Below are 15,071 nucleotides of genomic sequence, written 5' to 3'. Positions count from 1 at the left end.
CTGATTCAAATTTAAAATAGTGTACCTTTAAGCAAATAATAGTGTACCTTTAAGCAAATAAGGAGCAAAAATCCAGTGGTTGAACACAAGCTTTATTCTTTTTTGCCTCTTGTCAGCCTACTAAATGCTAAAGAAGAATGACCTATGCAGTGACACAATTAAGATTAAAATATCCTTTATTTGTCCCGCAATGGGGAAATTTACAGTCAGAGTTCAGAAAGGAAAACACTGGGTAGGGAGAGGGGGAAAAAAAACCATGCTCGAACTATCCTCTTCTGAGGATAATTTAAGTCCAGGATAAAAAAAGACCCAAGCACATAAATAAGCATATGACAGTTACAACAAGTCACAAGACATAACATGTAATGAGAGGGCGGATGGAGGGGGGCGACCGTGACGCAGCTTAACTGACCAGCTGCACGGTCCCCGATGCGCTCTGCAGATAATACTACGTCACGGGGGGGAAAGAATCAGAGGGATGAAGACGGTGATAATAAGGATATGTATGCGCGTGTGATCGTCCAGTTGTGTATGTGTATGCGTGTACAGGTCATAGCTGCAATGGCATACAATATAAGTTATTAAAGCACATACACAAACATGGCTTCAATGCTCCAGTGACGCTGTCTGAAATACAATACAGGGAACACATGTTTGCACAAGAAGGCATTTTGTGCTTCATGAAGTGTGACAGCACATGACAACAAAAAAGCGGTTCCGAAATGAGTTAACAGCTTTTTATGCATCCATATTGATAGTTGCCATTTTAGCGTTAATAACAATGTGAAGGTCAGGGTTGGTGAAATGATCTGAAAAACATGATTGAAAATATTGATTAGTAGTCAGGAACTCCTGATAGATTAAAAAAAAACATCCTTTTTGTTTGAGGCCAATGTAGTCCTCGGACAAAATGAAGACTGTATGGTTGATGTAAAAAGTCTACACACCCCCGCTCACATGCCAGCTTTTTGGAATATTAAAAAAAAAAAGAGAGACCAAGATTTTTTTTTCAAGATTTCAAAACTTTTCCCATCATAAATGGGACACAAACTTGCCACCATGCCTTTGGTTTCCGCTAAAAACGTCTATTCTTGTCGCGGGCGGTTGTGGATGACTCCCACTTTTTGGCCTAATTTGGATTATGGCCGCAGGTTGTGCACATTAATGCAATTAATTTTCTATGATGAGCATTTGCATGTGTAACTCACCCGCAGCAAATGCACGAATGTGAGTTGGCCTTTTCAGAAGCAAGTCCCTACAAAAGAAACACCTTGCAGTTATTGAGTAGATACGGGTACTGTAAATAGATACAGTAGAAAGATAATTGTCTCATCACAATCATACATGCCTATATAATGCATTAAAAATTACAGACTCATGTATACTTCTATGCAACATAACATTGCGTACATATGTCACCAAAAAAAAATCCCCATCGCATTATGAAAACAATTCTGTCCCTGTCGCTTTTTGGGATTTCTGCGTTGAAAAACAGACTTAATTAGGTTTCGTGAAATTATTTTGCTGAATATTTCACACTGAAAAAATATGCACTTATAACTACATACTACTACCACAAATTAATAATAACAATAATAATATCAAATTTAAATAGTACATTTATATCAGGGGTGCCCATTACGTCGATCCTGATCTACCGGTAAATCTAAGACAGGTCGAAGTAGATCCGAGGAGTGTCAAGGAGAAAAAAAACAACCATTTGTGTGTCTTTGTACATGTTAGTAATATATTTTTTGTGTTAATGTACGCTGCACCCTAATAGTCCTATCAGTCACATTTTCACAAAATAAATATTTCAAAAATAAAATAAAGCAGGTCAATCTTGAATTTACGGTGGCGCGTGATTACGTCAGCAGAAGTTGTTAGCTTTCAGCAGTCTGCAATTGCAGCTTGTGATAAGAGTTGTTGTGCTCTATCTTTTATCGTCATTATTCTCATTCTGAGTTTGCTTCGTGTACAATTCACCGAGGGCACGGGCAAAGAATATGAACCGAGGAGGGCCCAGGGAAGCACTTTAAAACGGTACGTGTGAGCTACGATAGTTACAAGGCTGCAAAAGTGCATCGCATGCCTCCGTTTCAGGCTGTTTCTCATCATGGCGTGTGTGCGTGTGTGTGTGTGCGCGCGCGCGCGCGCGACGGTAAGGGTCTATCCCGTCAGGTTACTTGATCGAAAAGTAATCTTCGGTCCAAAAAGTTTGGGCACCCATGATTTATATAGTGCCTTTCAAGAGACACAAATATGTTACTATTTACATAAAGTAATCCCCCTAATTATGCAGTTTTTTACATGCAAATTGTGTCTGCCACCATCATTAGATCATGATATTTGTTATAGTTATACAGCATGCAATTTAATTTGCCTTCAAGCCTGTACATAGTTATTTTACTCAAACATTATTGCTTAATAAATCATTTGTGCAGATTTAAATCAGTTTTCACCTTTTATGTGGGGAATAGTGGCTCACACATTGGGATGATATTTTAAACCGAATTTGGAAAATGTACAATACTGTAATACAATACAGTATTGTATTATTATTATTACAGTACAATACAATAAGTCTGTGTCACTGCCACGAACTTATTTACAGTACAGAAATAGATTCATAAAATTATCGAACCTGAGAAAATCTTCAACCATGACCTCCACCTCGGGATGCGCCATCAGGTACTTCTCATTGTCGATCCTGGTCTGGATCTGGCGTCAAAGAAGGCGTTTCATGAAGTCGACGTCTGTTTATGAGGTGCCGTTTGTTTGCCTTGCGACTTACTTTGAACTGGCGCAGTGTCTCCCGCTGTTCGGCGTTCAGGACGCCCGCGTCCAGTTTGCCTAACCCGCTTTGGGCAGACATTTGTACTCGTGGGGGACACTGGAAGTGCCAAATCAAGGTTACAACTTACTGCTGAGTCGCTTGAAGGGAGAAAAAAAAACGATGGCGGTCATCTGCTCACGACACAAAAGCAGTTGCTATGGAAACGCTCGCCCGAGGTTGCATGTTGTGTCCACAGGAGGGCGGCAAAACACCGGATATTACTTCATGGCGTCCGTGTCAATCATCATAGATACGCTTAAATGTAATTGCTTTTGAGCGACATATTCAAACGAGTACATCATGAAACGTTACTCCCAAGACCAACAAAGGCATGTTTATTTAAATCGTTACATTTTGAACTATTTTAAAAAATGGTTATTTTTACGGTAATTAGCCTCATCAGTCCGAACAATGAATGGTCTTGACTTCAAAAGTTTGAGAACTACTGGATTATAAAATAAAAAGTCAGGAACATTTTCTTTTTATACTAGTGTAAAAAAAATCTCATTTTATATCATACATCAGAATTCTCACAGAGAGGTTTCACTCAGTGCTTTATATAGTTAAAATACCAAATACGAGTCGTTTTTTTAACGTTTGTCTTGCTTTCTACCAGAAGCCTGAAAGTTTTGCGCTAAGACTAACTGCTATTTCTGACTGTTACTATAAATTACCTCCTCCTTGTCAAATGCCCAGGTTGCAGTTGACGAGAAAAAACTTTTGGAGAGAAGCGAATAGATAATTATGGCGAAAAAGTACAACCTATGATAAAATCTCTCAAGCACATTCAATGTATTCCTATGAATAACAAAATCTGAGAAACTGATCATGTTGTAACAATCTCAAAATTTCTTTCCAGAGCTTTAAATAATATTGACATCATATTTTTGTTACCTCATTTGGCCGATAGCACTGCATTGTTAAATTACAAACTCACAGTGTAGGAAATCCTTGTTTTGGGGGGAAAAATAGACAAAAAGTACCTTAATATAGATAAATCTTTATATTTACATTTTCACAGTGCATAAATTCCATGAATCTGATATTTTACAAACTTTAGAAAAAAAATATTTGACAGACACGTACTGATTGAACTATACACAGAGCATTTGGTACAAATTCCATCGATTAACGATACAATATGGCGGTGTATATTAAATACACGGTAGCTTAAAGGCTGTATGCTTGACACTATATAAAGTAAAAAGGCCGAAAAAGATCGAATCATTAATTTTTCCTTCCCTATGTTTTTTTGTGTGCGGTGTGTGTGTGTGTTACGTAAAAAGCTTGCAAAAGTAGCACAGAGTAAAAGGAATAAACAATAAATATTACAACAGAATAGCAATTGGATTCATGGCCAACAGTCTTCCTTCTAAATTGTTACACCTCATATACTGTACAAGCTTTTGCTGGTGTTGTTATAAACATTCAGAGTTCATTTTCTGTTATCACTCGCTCTGGGTGAAGAAATAGGTTGTATTGTTGAAGTGAATTGCTTCGGTCCTTGCCGTCTCTGCATCATTTTCGACCCCCTCGTCTTCCTCTTCGGCCACGGGCGGCTCTTCCTTTGGACACGGGGGGCTCAAGGTCACCAAAGCTCGACTTTCTGGCGCTATTGGGGCAGCCGGTTTGGGCTGGGCGGGTCCTTTGTTTTGGCTTCTGAAACTCAGACTGTGCACTTTGGCAAATAATTTTTCTTTGTGTCTGCAGTGGAACAAGGAGGGTAAAAATGACAAGTTTGTTCAGTAGTGTGCCGTTACATTATGATTGACTTTTTTTTGTTGTGCTACCGTGATATTGCAAATTTGTACGACGTTTAGAACCACGAATGAAGTCTACTGACAGAGATGCAGAGCAATTATGAGCAAGTAGAAGAGACTAATAGGCACTGTGGTACAAAAATTTGAATTTGGGCCATGGGGCAGATGCGCTCTCTGACAAATTAGAGCTGTCAAAGTTTGAATTTTTTCAGTTTTTTTTTTTTTTTTGGGTATCAATTTTACAGTCAATCTCAGCTGGACGTGTCAAATGAAGCTTCAGGCAAGCACAATTGTCTTGATAACACACATTTTCTCCAATCGTGGTTCGGTCTGGAACGTACCCCCACGCTGTCATTTGAGATTTACCTGAACAAGTAGGCGGACAAAATCATGGCGAGGATGGCAAACAAACAGGAGATCCACGCGAGGTGATGCGACACTATTTTGGGTCTGACGCTGGCTTCGGGATGTGCTGCAAAGACACGAGAGTCATGACCACCAAAAGTACATTTTAGGGTGTGCGGTGTATGCAAAAAGGAAGGTTGAGCCATGTTTCCTGAGCGCGCCTCGTGCTTTTGTGGCTTAACTACCTGTTTTAACCAGAAGGAACTTTTCAACATCAACACTTGTCTTCCTGCGTTTCATACTCAGTGACCTGAAGAATGCCTGCAAGGCTGACTCACCTTCAGATGGATCATCCGTGCCGGAACCTTCATACTCGGGAAACTACAAGATGAAACAAAGTCACCAAAAAAAAAAAGTTAAAAGGGGGATTTTGCAATTCTCTTTCTTTCTCTTTCTCTCCATTGTCAATTGGTTATTAAAAAAAAACAAAACAAAACCAAAAAAACTGTTTTTCACACAAAAAAACAAAAAAATCGTCATTTTTCCAATTTCAATTTTAGCTTCAGAAAATTCAAGAAGAGTCATATAGGACTGGTTTTGATTGTTTGGGTTTAATATATATTATTCTGTAGACTTATCATTATTTTTTTTACACTGAGGCCACAGTACAGACTTGTGAATCTTTAAAAGTGTATCCCATTGATATGAAACTTTTTAGAATGTGTTTTTCTGTAGTCATTAATTTAAAAAAAAAAAACTCCTGTCAGGAATCAGTTCCCAATCAAACCAACTTGTTTACCGTGATGTTCATCAGTTCTTCAGTCAGCAATGCAATTGGCTCTTCTGTCCTGGAGTCTGAAATGAAACATGAAGATTGGAAAATATTATTAAAATGTTGTTGTTTTTTTTAATGATTTGCGTTTTGAGTGTTTACGAAAATCCAAAATTCACCATCACAACAGATTTGAGTATCGCAACAGAAGAAAGAAAAACGGTTCAATACCCTAGTAATGATAAGCGGTACAGAAAATGGAGACGGACAGCAATTAGCCTTGGATTATATTTCATGAATTTGCATCATGCAGTATGTATTTTTTCAATTTAACTATGAAAATAAATAAATCAGAATATCAAATATCCACAAAATCGAATTTTTGATCACACACAAGCACAATAATCATGGCTGAAAAGTACATACAAAAGTAATTATATATGCAAGTATAGTAACTGGATTAAAAAATAATTACCCTTGAAAAGGCAGAGAGGGTGGTTTACATTTATAATGTTTGTTTTTTTTTAAACATATTTCAGAGAAACAAAGAGAGGAAGAGAAGCAATTAGAATTCCAAGTACGTGTGCCGAGACATGTTTACAACTCTGCTTTCTTTGGAATGCTCTTCGGAAAAGTCCAACATGCGGGAAGGAAACGCAAGCCCCAACGCTTGTAGAACACAATGTGCTGGATTCTGAGAGGACGCCAAAATCATAGCCACACATCCATTTGGATATTTTGCCATTCAATAAGATGCTTCCGTGTGGATTTTCGTACATTAAAAAAAAAAAAAGAAAAACTTAAATTTTTGTAATTTACCAATCCAGCTGCTTCCATAGACGGGTGCGCTCCAGCCACTCCAGAGTCCATCGAATTCGTCCCGAGTTCTGAGTTGGATCGTGTACTCCACGCCTGGAATCGCGTCGGTGATCGTGAACGAGCGGCGGCCCTTGATTGGCTTCAGCTAACACACACGCACACACAGGAATTGTTGGAAATGAGCTCAACGTTAATATTCCCACATCTGACACCGGGTTGATTTTATTTGATTTCTGTTAAGGTTCACGAGATGTACCTAATTTTCCGCACTAAAAGGCGCACCTAAAAGCATCCAGCTCACAGCGCGCCTTAAAATCCGATGCGATGGTTATTACGGGAATATGTTGACCCCAAAATGGCCCCTGGCGAGAGGCGTGCTTAGAACGCAGAGTTCAAACTTCAGGCGATCGGTTATGCAGTCGAGCACAGAAATAGAGCAGCGGCAAGAGAGTTAAACATTAACCAGTCAATGTTATAACTTGCTGTTGGTTAAGTGAACTGTGTGACATCTGATCGTTCTGTTGGCATTTCCTCGAGCGTAGCTCCATCTAGTGGATGCATTGGAGATTGCGTCTTATAATGCAGTGCGCCCAAAGTATGAAAAAAATGACAAAATAGGCCATTCGTTGAAGGTGCGCCTCATAATCCAGTGAGCCTTTTAGTGTGGAAAATACGGTAGCGGTTGTTGTTGTTGTTGTTGTGTACCTGCACACTCGAGGGCGACGAGTCGACGGGCTGGTATTTGATTTCATACTTAAGCTCATAATAGCTATCTTGCGACTTCCAGGACGAAGGGAAAGTCCAGTTCACTCTCATCCTGGTTTGGTGTCCCACTTCCTGTTGGACTGACACAGCTGACGGAGGGTCAGGCTTCACTAGAGGAGGATAGAATTCACTTTCAAACCCCCAGCCCTAAAACATTTTGCGGTGAGCTGGCGAGAAGGGTGTGGACTTACAAATGTCCAAAGGACTAAAGGACAAAATAGCACTGGTGGTGTTTCCCGCCATATTCGTGACACACAAGTAGGCCATGTGACGTGTCCTGAGCTCGTCGTCGTCGTGCTCCAGAACGCACCAGCAGCGGGACCGCTGGGAGGAGAAGGAGCACTGAACACGCTGGAATCTGTCACTGGGCCTGGGCCAGAACAAGACAAAGGAGAAGCTCGTTTAGACTTGGAGGAAATCAACATTTGCAAAATAACTCCATTGCCATCTTTGTCGTTCAAGTGTTGGCAAACGCAGCAAAGTCAAGAGTGTTATGAACATCCCAGCCAAATCGGAACGATTAAAAAAAAAAATCACTTCCTTTTTACAATACCGCTTTGAAATTGTGAAAAGCAAGCCTTTCTTCCCACTTTCAAATCCTGTGGAAATTGTCCACAGTCTTTCTTAGGCCCACACAATCCGTAAATGAATTTCCAAAAAAAATATTTGCTTCAACCACCCAATGGCTCCAAAACACCGGGCGCTGCAAAGCTTTTGCACACCCCAATAACGAGGCACTCTAAAGCGGGCGACACCAGCCCGGAGCCCAATGTCCGCACGCTGGCGCTCACGTTCAACTCGCATTATCGTGACTTGCGTTACGCTTTAACGGCGGCTCCTACTCTTACCTTTTATTGATGAAGAGAGAGCAGTTTGGATGTAACGGCAATGGCTTCCGAGGCGTCCAATCACAGCGGATCTTACTGCTGGGTGACTTTTTGGAACAGGACAGTTTGGGAACTTCTGGAGGATCTACAGCACATGAACCCTCCAATTACTTCATGAAAGCGTGACATCATGCGGCCATATTTATTTATCATGCGGCTAACGCACGGCATGATAAATGTTGTAATTCATCTCCCAAAGGCATTGCGCAGGGAAGATCTTTTGTGCCACATATTAAACTGCAATAAATGATGTTTTTGAGGATCGACCAAACAAGCCTGAACAAGATTCTTGGCCACGTCAGCAATTTTTAATCATCAGCGTGACGTGCAGGCAGTGACGGTTTCTGGCATGCGCATGAGGTGTGGTTGCAGGAGACCTCAGTTCAACTCAAACATGGAGGTTAAGACTACAATATATCAAATCGGTGTTTCTAACTGGAATGAATTGAAATGTCGTTCATGCGTTCCCCAAAAAACACCAATATCTTTTTTTTTTTTGCCGTATGCACCGTCCAAAACATAGTAAGACGCAACAAAGAGAATGTAAAGTACAAAAGTAATCTAAGAGCTGAAGTTGGTTGTTGTCCTTGTGAGTGTCTGGGCGTGAGTTGTGGTCTACAGCAGCTGCTTACGAGTGTTCACATTTTGTTGGACTGTTTATCCTGTTCAGTAAACTGGATATCTTATTTGATCCTTTTTGTTTAATTTTATTTTCACTTCACTCAGCAGCGTCATGAGATCATTCGAATTTTGGGTCACGCCAAAAAGCAAAAAAAGAAATCATGACCAAATGCTTATAACATGAAAAACTTTGATAATCAAGCTGCCACTGAATATTATGACGAACGGAAATTATGTGGGTGTTGCAATCACAGAAAAAAAACCCCACACAAATTCGTTCAACACCATGTTAACTCACCTGCCACAATGACCTTCAAGGAGAACATCACTCGACCTCTGTACTGACACGTGTAATTCCCAGAATCCCTCAGCCGCACCGAAGTCACGGACAGCTGCGTCCCACTTCTTCCCAACGCGAAGCCGTCCGACTCCCAGTGTCCTCTCCCCACCGTCTTCCCGTTCCACTTCCATTTGGACTTCCCTTTGACGACCCTCGTCCCCCCGTTTGCGTTTCCGCCCTCCAGAGGTGTCACGGTCGCCCGGACCACTTGATGTGCGGGAAAGGATGATGATAACGATAACGATGTTTGTCCACCACGCTGGTGAATTCTTTCCTTCGTTGCGTTCAAATCCTTTTTTCTGAAATCTCCGTTGCTGGTGTGCGTCTCAGGAGACGCGTCCGCGTTGACTTTTGCTCCATCCACCCTCACGTCGCCATCACAGGACAGAAGTAATCGGCTTCCGGGGGACACCACCAACACTCCAGGAGGAGCCTCTGACGAGAGAACAAGCAAGGCAATGGTAGAAATGATTGTTTATTTTTAGACTGTATGCAAAGAATATTGTTTTAATTTATACGAATTGGCGTAGCGCAAACTTTACAAGGCCACATACTGAGGAAAAAAACGATATTGCCATTTCTGGACATGTGACATTTGTTTGTCCACTGAGTTTGTAAGGCTCAAGAACTCCCAAATGGCTACGGATGTTCCATGGAACTGTTCATAATTCCCTCCGCATTGGCAAAGGCCCCAATTGAACCACCGCCCATGGTGTTCCTTTGGATGTTGCTCGCACCAAACATACCTTTTGGCGTAAATTACCGTGAAGTGTAGCATCGGGGTGTTCTGAAAATTAGGATTAGGTTACAAATAGGGTGAGAGTAAATCTGGGCCAGGATTGACAGATTTAAGGTTTGGATACGTTAAGCGCACATTGCGGAATGACCATTACATAAGTTGATCTAGTTTCTGGACATATTTTGTTCCCCTCCACACAAGGATGACCAAATATGTGTACTTCCTCTTTAAATTCTCAATTTCTTGCTTCTGTGCACCACATTCCTAATGCACTCTCTCTTATTTGAATAACCAACTACCTTGACCCCTTTTAAGTTCACATTGCAGAGTTTGTGGGGAGAGAGAGAGATAGATGTTGACACAAAATGACCTTTAGCCATTTTTGAAGGGTAAACACACAACAGCTGGAATGGCTAAAAAAAAAAAATTAACGGGAGATAAATGCAAAAGAAATTGTTCGAAATCGTAAGTCAATTGCCTTCCACTTGTCATTTGCAGTTTATTTAAGATGATGTTATATTATTAATTATCATTTTATATTATTAACTCTTGGGACCTGGCGTCCACATGTGTGGACATGACGTCTTTGGTTTTCAAGACTATAATGTTAAATTTTGGACTATAAGGGCCTGGCGTCCACTTACGAGGACGTTACATCAAGTAAAAAGATGATTCCTTGTTATTACATTCATCAGGTCCCAATTAGCCTAAATATCAAAGAGAAAATAAAAATAAAATAAAAATGCATGCCTTGCAAGAGTTCGGGTCTTAGGAGTGACCTAAGCTTTTATGTTTGAGCATCATATTATTTCATGTTAAGCATACCTAAATTATATTCTGTTGTTTAATAATTGATTGGACATTTTTTTTTATGTTGATAGGTTCTGTTTGGCTCTTAAAGTAAGAGAAGCAGCCGACCTCGACGGTATGTATTTTATTCAGTATATTCGAAGGTTAAATGCTTTCAATCGTTCGACTTAAAATTCCTTGCTTAATAAGACAGCACAACGCTTGGTGGAAATGTACCTTTTTTCGGACAAGCCCCCCGGAAAATGCTGCCTACCGGCGCGGCGCATAGAATCCACAGCAGGGAGTGAAAACGGCACATCTTCAATGCCGAAAATCCAAAATGTTCACATCGTCTCCAGAAAAAAAAAAAAGTCGTGCTTGTGGACCCAACTGGCTGTCTTTGCACTGGAAGTCCAATTTGTATCGTGAGTGTACAAACTTCCTCTGAGACACGTTATTGTGAAACCCATCCGCCCCCTCCCTCCCGCCCTTTTCCACACACACTCTCTCTCTCTCTGACGCACACGCACACACATATTAAACTGAGGATCTCAACCAAACGTAATATATTAACGTCCTGTAATATATCAGCAAGTCAAGTCAAGTCAACAGTATTTATAGAGCACTTTCAAACAGCCATCGCTGCATACAAAGTGCTGTACATGGAGCGATTTAACAGTAAGACGAAATGGTAATAAAGGCGGTAGAAAGCACCAAGCAGTAAAATCAAGGACAAATCATGCTGAGTCGAACGCCAAAGAATACAAGTGAGTTTTGAGGAGGGCTTTAAAGATGGGCAGCGAGGAGGCTTGCCGAATGTTCAGTGGGAGGTCATTCCAGAGAGAGGGACCAGCAACAGAAAAGGCTCGATACCCTCTGAGCCTCAGTTTAGTTCTTGGTACTTCTAACAAAAGACTGGTTCACAGACCTGAGGCGCCGGGCAGGTGTGTAGGGGCGGATGAGCTCAGAGAGGTAAGGTGGCGCGAGATTATTTAGAGCAGGCATGTCCAAAGTCCGGCCCGCGGGCCAAATCCGGCCCACGGTCGAATTTCATCCGGCCCTCGGCCCCTGTCATAAAATCAGTGCCATCTGGCCCGCAGGTTGGGCGCAATGGAACATGTGTTGCATTGACTGAGGTCTCGTAGACTGGTGAGTGATGTTTCATAGAGTACTGCTTCCCTCTAGTGGCTAAATGAGTAATAGCATTCACTAAATGAGTAATAGCATTTAGACACTAGAGGGCATCACTCACGAGTTAACAAGACATCACTCCGTGTTTATATTGACTGATATGTCATATTTCAAATGATCATTGCAGTTGTGGATATGTGTATTGCTTGTTCATTTCCCTGTTGTTCGAGTCAAAGGTTTTGTGACTATTGAAAAGTCATGGTGATACATCTTATGTTTCAAATCAATCAATTTGTACTCAGGAGACTTCTGTTTAAGAAAAAGTCAAGTGAATAAGCAGTTGCATGTGATATACCTGTTTCAAATGAACCAAAAGAAATTCTTAAGATTGTTGAAATTAAAATAAAAATGGAAATGTGAAACAGACTGGCTTACTAAAATTTGTTGAACAATATTGTTGTTCAATGTAAAGAATGTCAGCCAAGGTCGGCCCCCCGACATTTCACCACATAAAATCTGGCCACCTTGGCAAAAAGTTTGGACACCCCTGATTTAGAGATTTGAAAACAAAGAGGAGGATCTTGAAAATAACTCTAAAAGGAATGGGGAGCCAATGAAGGGATGCCAGCAGAGCAATGATTTAATCAGGGTCATCGTTTGTCTTATAAATATGTTGTGAGTGAAGTCATTTGTACAGTCATAATAATTCGTTTCAAGTTACTGCTTGTCCAAGAAGAGAACAAAAAAAAGGCTTTCGAGAAAATTATTCCCAAGGAATGGAATCTCTAAATTGTTATTATTATTATTACTAGCTGGTTCGCCGCCCTCCCGGCGGCTCATCAGCTAGTTCCTGCGGAAGGCTGGTAAGGTGGGCCTTCGGCCCACAAAAGTGTTGTTGCTTGGTTCAACTTTTTGTTGAGATGTTTAGCTCTACTAAATAACTAACAATTTTATTGCAATGCTTGTGGGTAGACAACATTTTTTCGCTAAGATGCCCACGCGATCGTAGTGAGCCACTGCCTGAGCGGCGCAGTGGCGGCGCGCAGCGGTGCGGTGAAGTAGGTACGTTTTGAAAAGGGACAGACGGAAGGACAGACTGCGTGCGGGACGACGCGCAATATATATATAGATAATTAAATTAAAGTATGAGTCCCATTATGCATTGAGAGAGTCCCAAATTTTTAATTCTGGAATGGTCTACTTATTCAATTGCATATGAAAATAACACAAACAACAACATATACATACAATTATAAACAAATGCTGCAAAAATTTAAATAATTCAGTAGCAGGCCTGAGGATTGCAGTGGCCCACGTCTGGCATCCATGATGTGGGCCGCATTCGGCCCAGATCTGAGCCGCATTGTAAAACCATATCTGGCCCTATTCCGACCCGACGCTGGGCCGGAACAGGTTCCTGATATCAGCCTGAATTCAACCTCAACTAAGCCACATCTTTCATGAGCCATATTTGACCCACATTAATAAAAAAAGTCTCAAAAACGACTGTTATAAAAATATGTTTATTGTCATAATTTGTGAACCTCACATATAACTCCACATACACTGGAAAAAAATGCACTTTTCTTTATTTAACAGTGAACACAAAGTCCAAATTGGAATGCAGCTTACTCTTGAACTGTATTTTTCTGTCCATCAAATTGTTGCGCTCTCCATGTCCTCTTTTCTTCTCATGCTCTCCTTCCTGTCACCATCCCGATCAGGAGCCAGATGTAGAAAAAAAACGACCATCTATAGGAAGGCGTTTTTGGCCAAAAAAACGACCATGTACAGTAAGGTGTTTTTAGGCAAAAAAAAAAAAAAACGACCATGTGTAGGAAGGCGTTTTTAGCCGGAAAAACCCCGACCATGTATACTAAGGCGTTTTTGGCCGAAAAAACGACCATGTACAGTAAGGTGTTTTTAGCCGAAAAAAACCCGACCATGTATAGTAAGGCGTTTTTAGCTGAAAAAAAAACGACCATCTATCTAGTAAGGCGTTTTTAGCCGAAAAAAATGACCAAGTATAGAAATGCGTTTTTAGTCGAAAAAAACGACCATGGCGTATTTAGCTGAAAAAAAAACGACCATGTATAGGAAGGCGTTTTTAGCCGAAAAAAATGACGATGTATAGTAAGCCGTTTTTGGCCGAAAAAAAAACGACCATGTGTAGGAAGGTGTTTTTAGCCGAAAAAAAACCCGACCATGTACAGTAAGGCGTTTTTAGCTGAAAAAAAACCCAATAATGTATAGAACGGCGTTTTTAGCCGAAAAAAACGATCATGTATAGTAAGGCGTTTTTGGCCGAAAAAAATGACCATGTATAGCATGGCATTTTTAGCCGAAAAAAACAACCATGTATAGGAAGGCATTTTTGGCCGAAAAAAAATGACAATGTATAGTAAGGCGTTTTTAGCCCCCACAAAAAATGACCATGTATAGTAAGGCATTTTTGGCCCCCCCAAAAAAAGACCTTGTATAGTAAGGCGTTTTTGGCCGAAAAAAATGACCATGTATAGCGTAGCATTTTTAGCCGAAAAAAAACAACCATGTATAGGAAGGCATTTTTGGCCGAAAAAAAAACGACCATGTGTAGGAAGGTGTTTTTAGCCGAAAAAAAACCCGACCATGTACAGTAAGGCGTTTTTAGCTGAAAAAAAACCCAATAATGTATAGAACGGCGTTTTTAGCCGAAAAAAACGATCATGTATAGTAAGGCGTTTTTGGCCGAAAAAAATGACCATGTATAGCATGGCATTTTTAGCCGAAAAAAACAACCATGTATAGGAAGGCATTTTTGGCCGAAAAAAAATGACAATGTATAGTAAGGCGTTTTTAGCCCCCACAAAAAATGACCATGTATAGTAAGGCATTTTTGGCCCCCCCAAAAAAAGACCTTGTATAGTAAGGCGTTTTTGGCCGAAAAAAATGACCATGTATAGCGTAGCATTTTTAGCCGAAAAAAAACAACCATGTATAGGAAGGCATTTTTGGCCGAAAAAAATGACAATGTATAGTAAGGCGTTTTTAGCCCCCACAAAAAATGACCATGTAAAAACCGACCATGTGTAGGAAGGTGTTTTTAGCCGAAAAAAACCCGACCATGTACAGTAAGGCGTTTTTAGCTGAAAAAAAAAAAACAATAATGTATAGAACGGCGTTTTTAGCCGAAAAAAACGATCATGTATAGTAAGGCGTTTTTGGACGAAAAAAATGACCATGTATAGCATGGCATTTTTAGCCGAAAAAAAACAACCATGTATAGGA

At 40.5% G+C, this 15,071-nt stretch overlaps 2 protein-coding genes across 2 annotated transcripts; both read right to left on the bottom strand.

Annotated features, from left to right (window-relative positions):
• Nucleotides 1–71: 71 nt before the first annotated feature.
• On the bottom strand, nucleotides 72–3,680 carry LOC127601174 (RIIa domain-containing protein 1). The gene is made up of 4 exons (XM_052066248.1): nucleotides 2,795–3,680; nucleotides 2,645–2,721; nucleotides 1,209–1,255; nucleotides 72–809 (listed from the first exon to the last, which is right to left on the bottom strand). The coding sequence occupies exons 1-4, from the start codon at nucleotides 2,873–2,875 to the stop codon at nucleotides 739–741; spliced, it is 276 nt and encodes a 91-aa protein (XP_051922208.1). The 5' UTR covers nucleotides 2,876–3,680; the 3' UTR covers nucleotides 72–738.
• Nucleotides 3,681–3,820: 140 nt separating this feature from the next.
• il6r (interleukin 6 receptor) lies at nucleotides 3,821–11,135 on the bottom strand. Its single transcript, XM_052066202.1, has 10 exons — nucleotides 10,911–11,135; nucleotides 9,104–9,580; nucleotides 8,146–8,269; nucleotides 7,489–7,667; nucleotides 7,238–7,407; nucleotides 6,533–6,677; nucleotides 5,741–5,796; nucleotides 5,280–5,322; nucleotides 4,963–5,068; nucleotides 3,821–4,540 (listed from the first exon to the last, which is right to left on the bottom strand). Exons 1-10 carry the CDS (start codon nucleotides 10,990–10,992, stop codon nucleotides 4,285–4,287), a joined length of 1,638 nt encoding a protein of 545 aa, XP_051922162.1. The 5' UTR covers nucleotides 10,993–11,135; the 3' UTR covers nucleotides 3,821–4,284.
• Nucleotides 11,136–15,071: the final 3,936 nt, after the last annotated feature.

Source organism: Hippocampus zosterae, chromosome 5, assembly GCF_025434085.1.
Source record: "Hippocampus zosterae strain Florida chromosome 5, ASM2543408v3, whole genome shotgun sequence".
In the NCBI taxonomy this organism is placed as follows: Eukaryota; Metazoa; Chordata; class Actinopteri; order Syngnathiformes; family Syngnathidae; genus Hippocampus; species Hippocampus zosterae.
The sequence above is the reverse complement of the archived record's forward strand: the minus strand, read 5'-3'. Positions and strand labels throughout refer to the sequence as shown.

What these genes read in the sequence shown, in the direction of transcription:
- LOC127601174 (XM_052066248.1), bottom strand. Translation starts at nt 2,875, where the DNA reads ATGTCTGCCCAAAGCGGGTTAGGCAAACTGGACGCGGGCGTCCTGAAC. An exon ending in AGACACTGCGCCAGTTCAAA is followed by an intron (nt 2,722 to 2,794) that starts GTAAGTCGCAAG and finishes CTTTGACGCCAG; the next exon opens with ATCCAGACCAGGATCGACAA. An exon ending in CATTCGTGCATTTGCTGCGG is followed by an intron (nt 810 to 1,208) that starts GTGAGTTACACA and finishes CATGTTTTTCAG; the next exon opens with ATCATTTCACCAACCCTGAC.
- il6r (XM_052066202.1), bottom strand. Translation starts at nt 10,992, where the DNA reads ATGTGCCGTTTTCACTCCCTGCTGTGGATTCTATGCGCCGCGCCGGTA. An exon ending in GGGGGCTTGTCCGAAAAAAG is followed by an intron (nt 9,581 to 10,910) that starts GTACATTTCCAC and finishes TTCTCTCGTCAG; the next exon opens with AGGCTCCTCCTGGAGTGTTG. An exon ending in CTATGGAAGCAGCTGGATTG is followed by an intron (nt 5,797 to 6,532) that starts GTAAATTACAAA and finishes GTTTCATTTCAG; the next exon opens with ACTCCAGGACAGAAGAGCCA.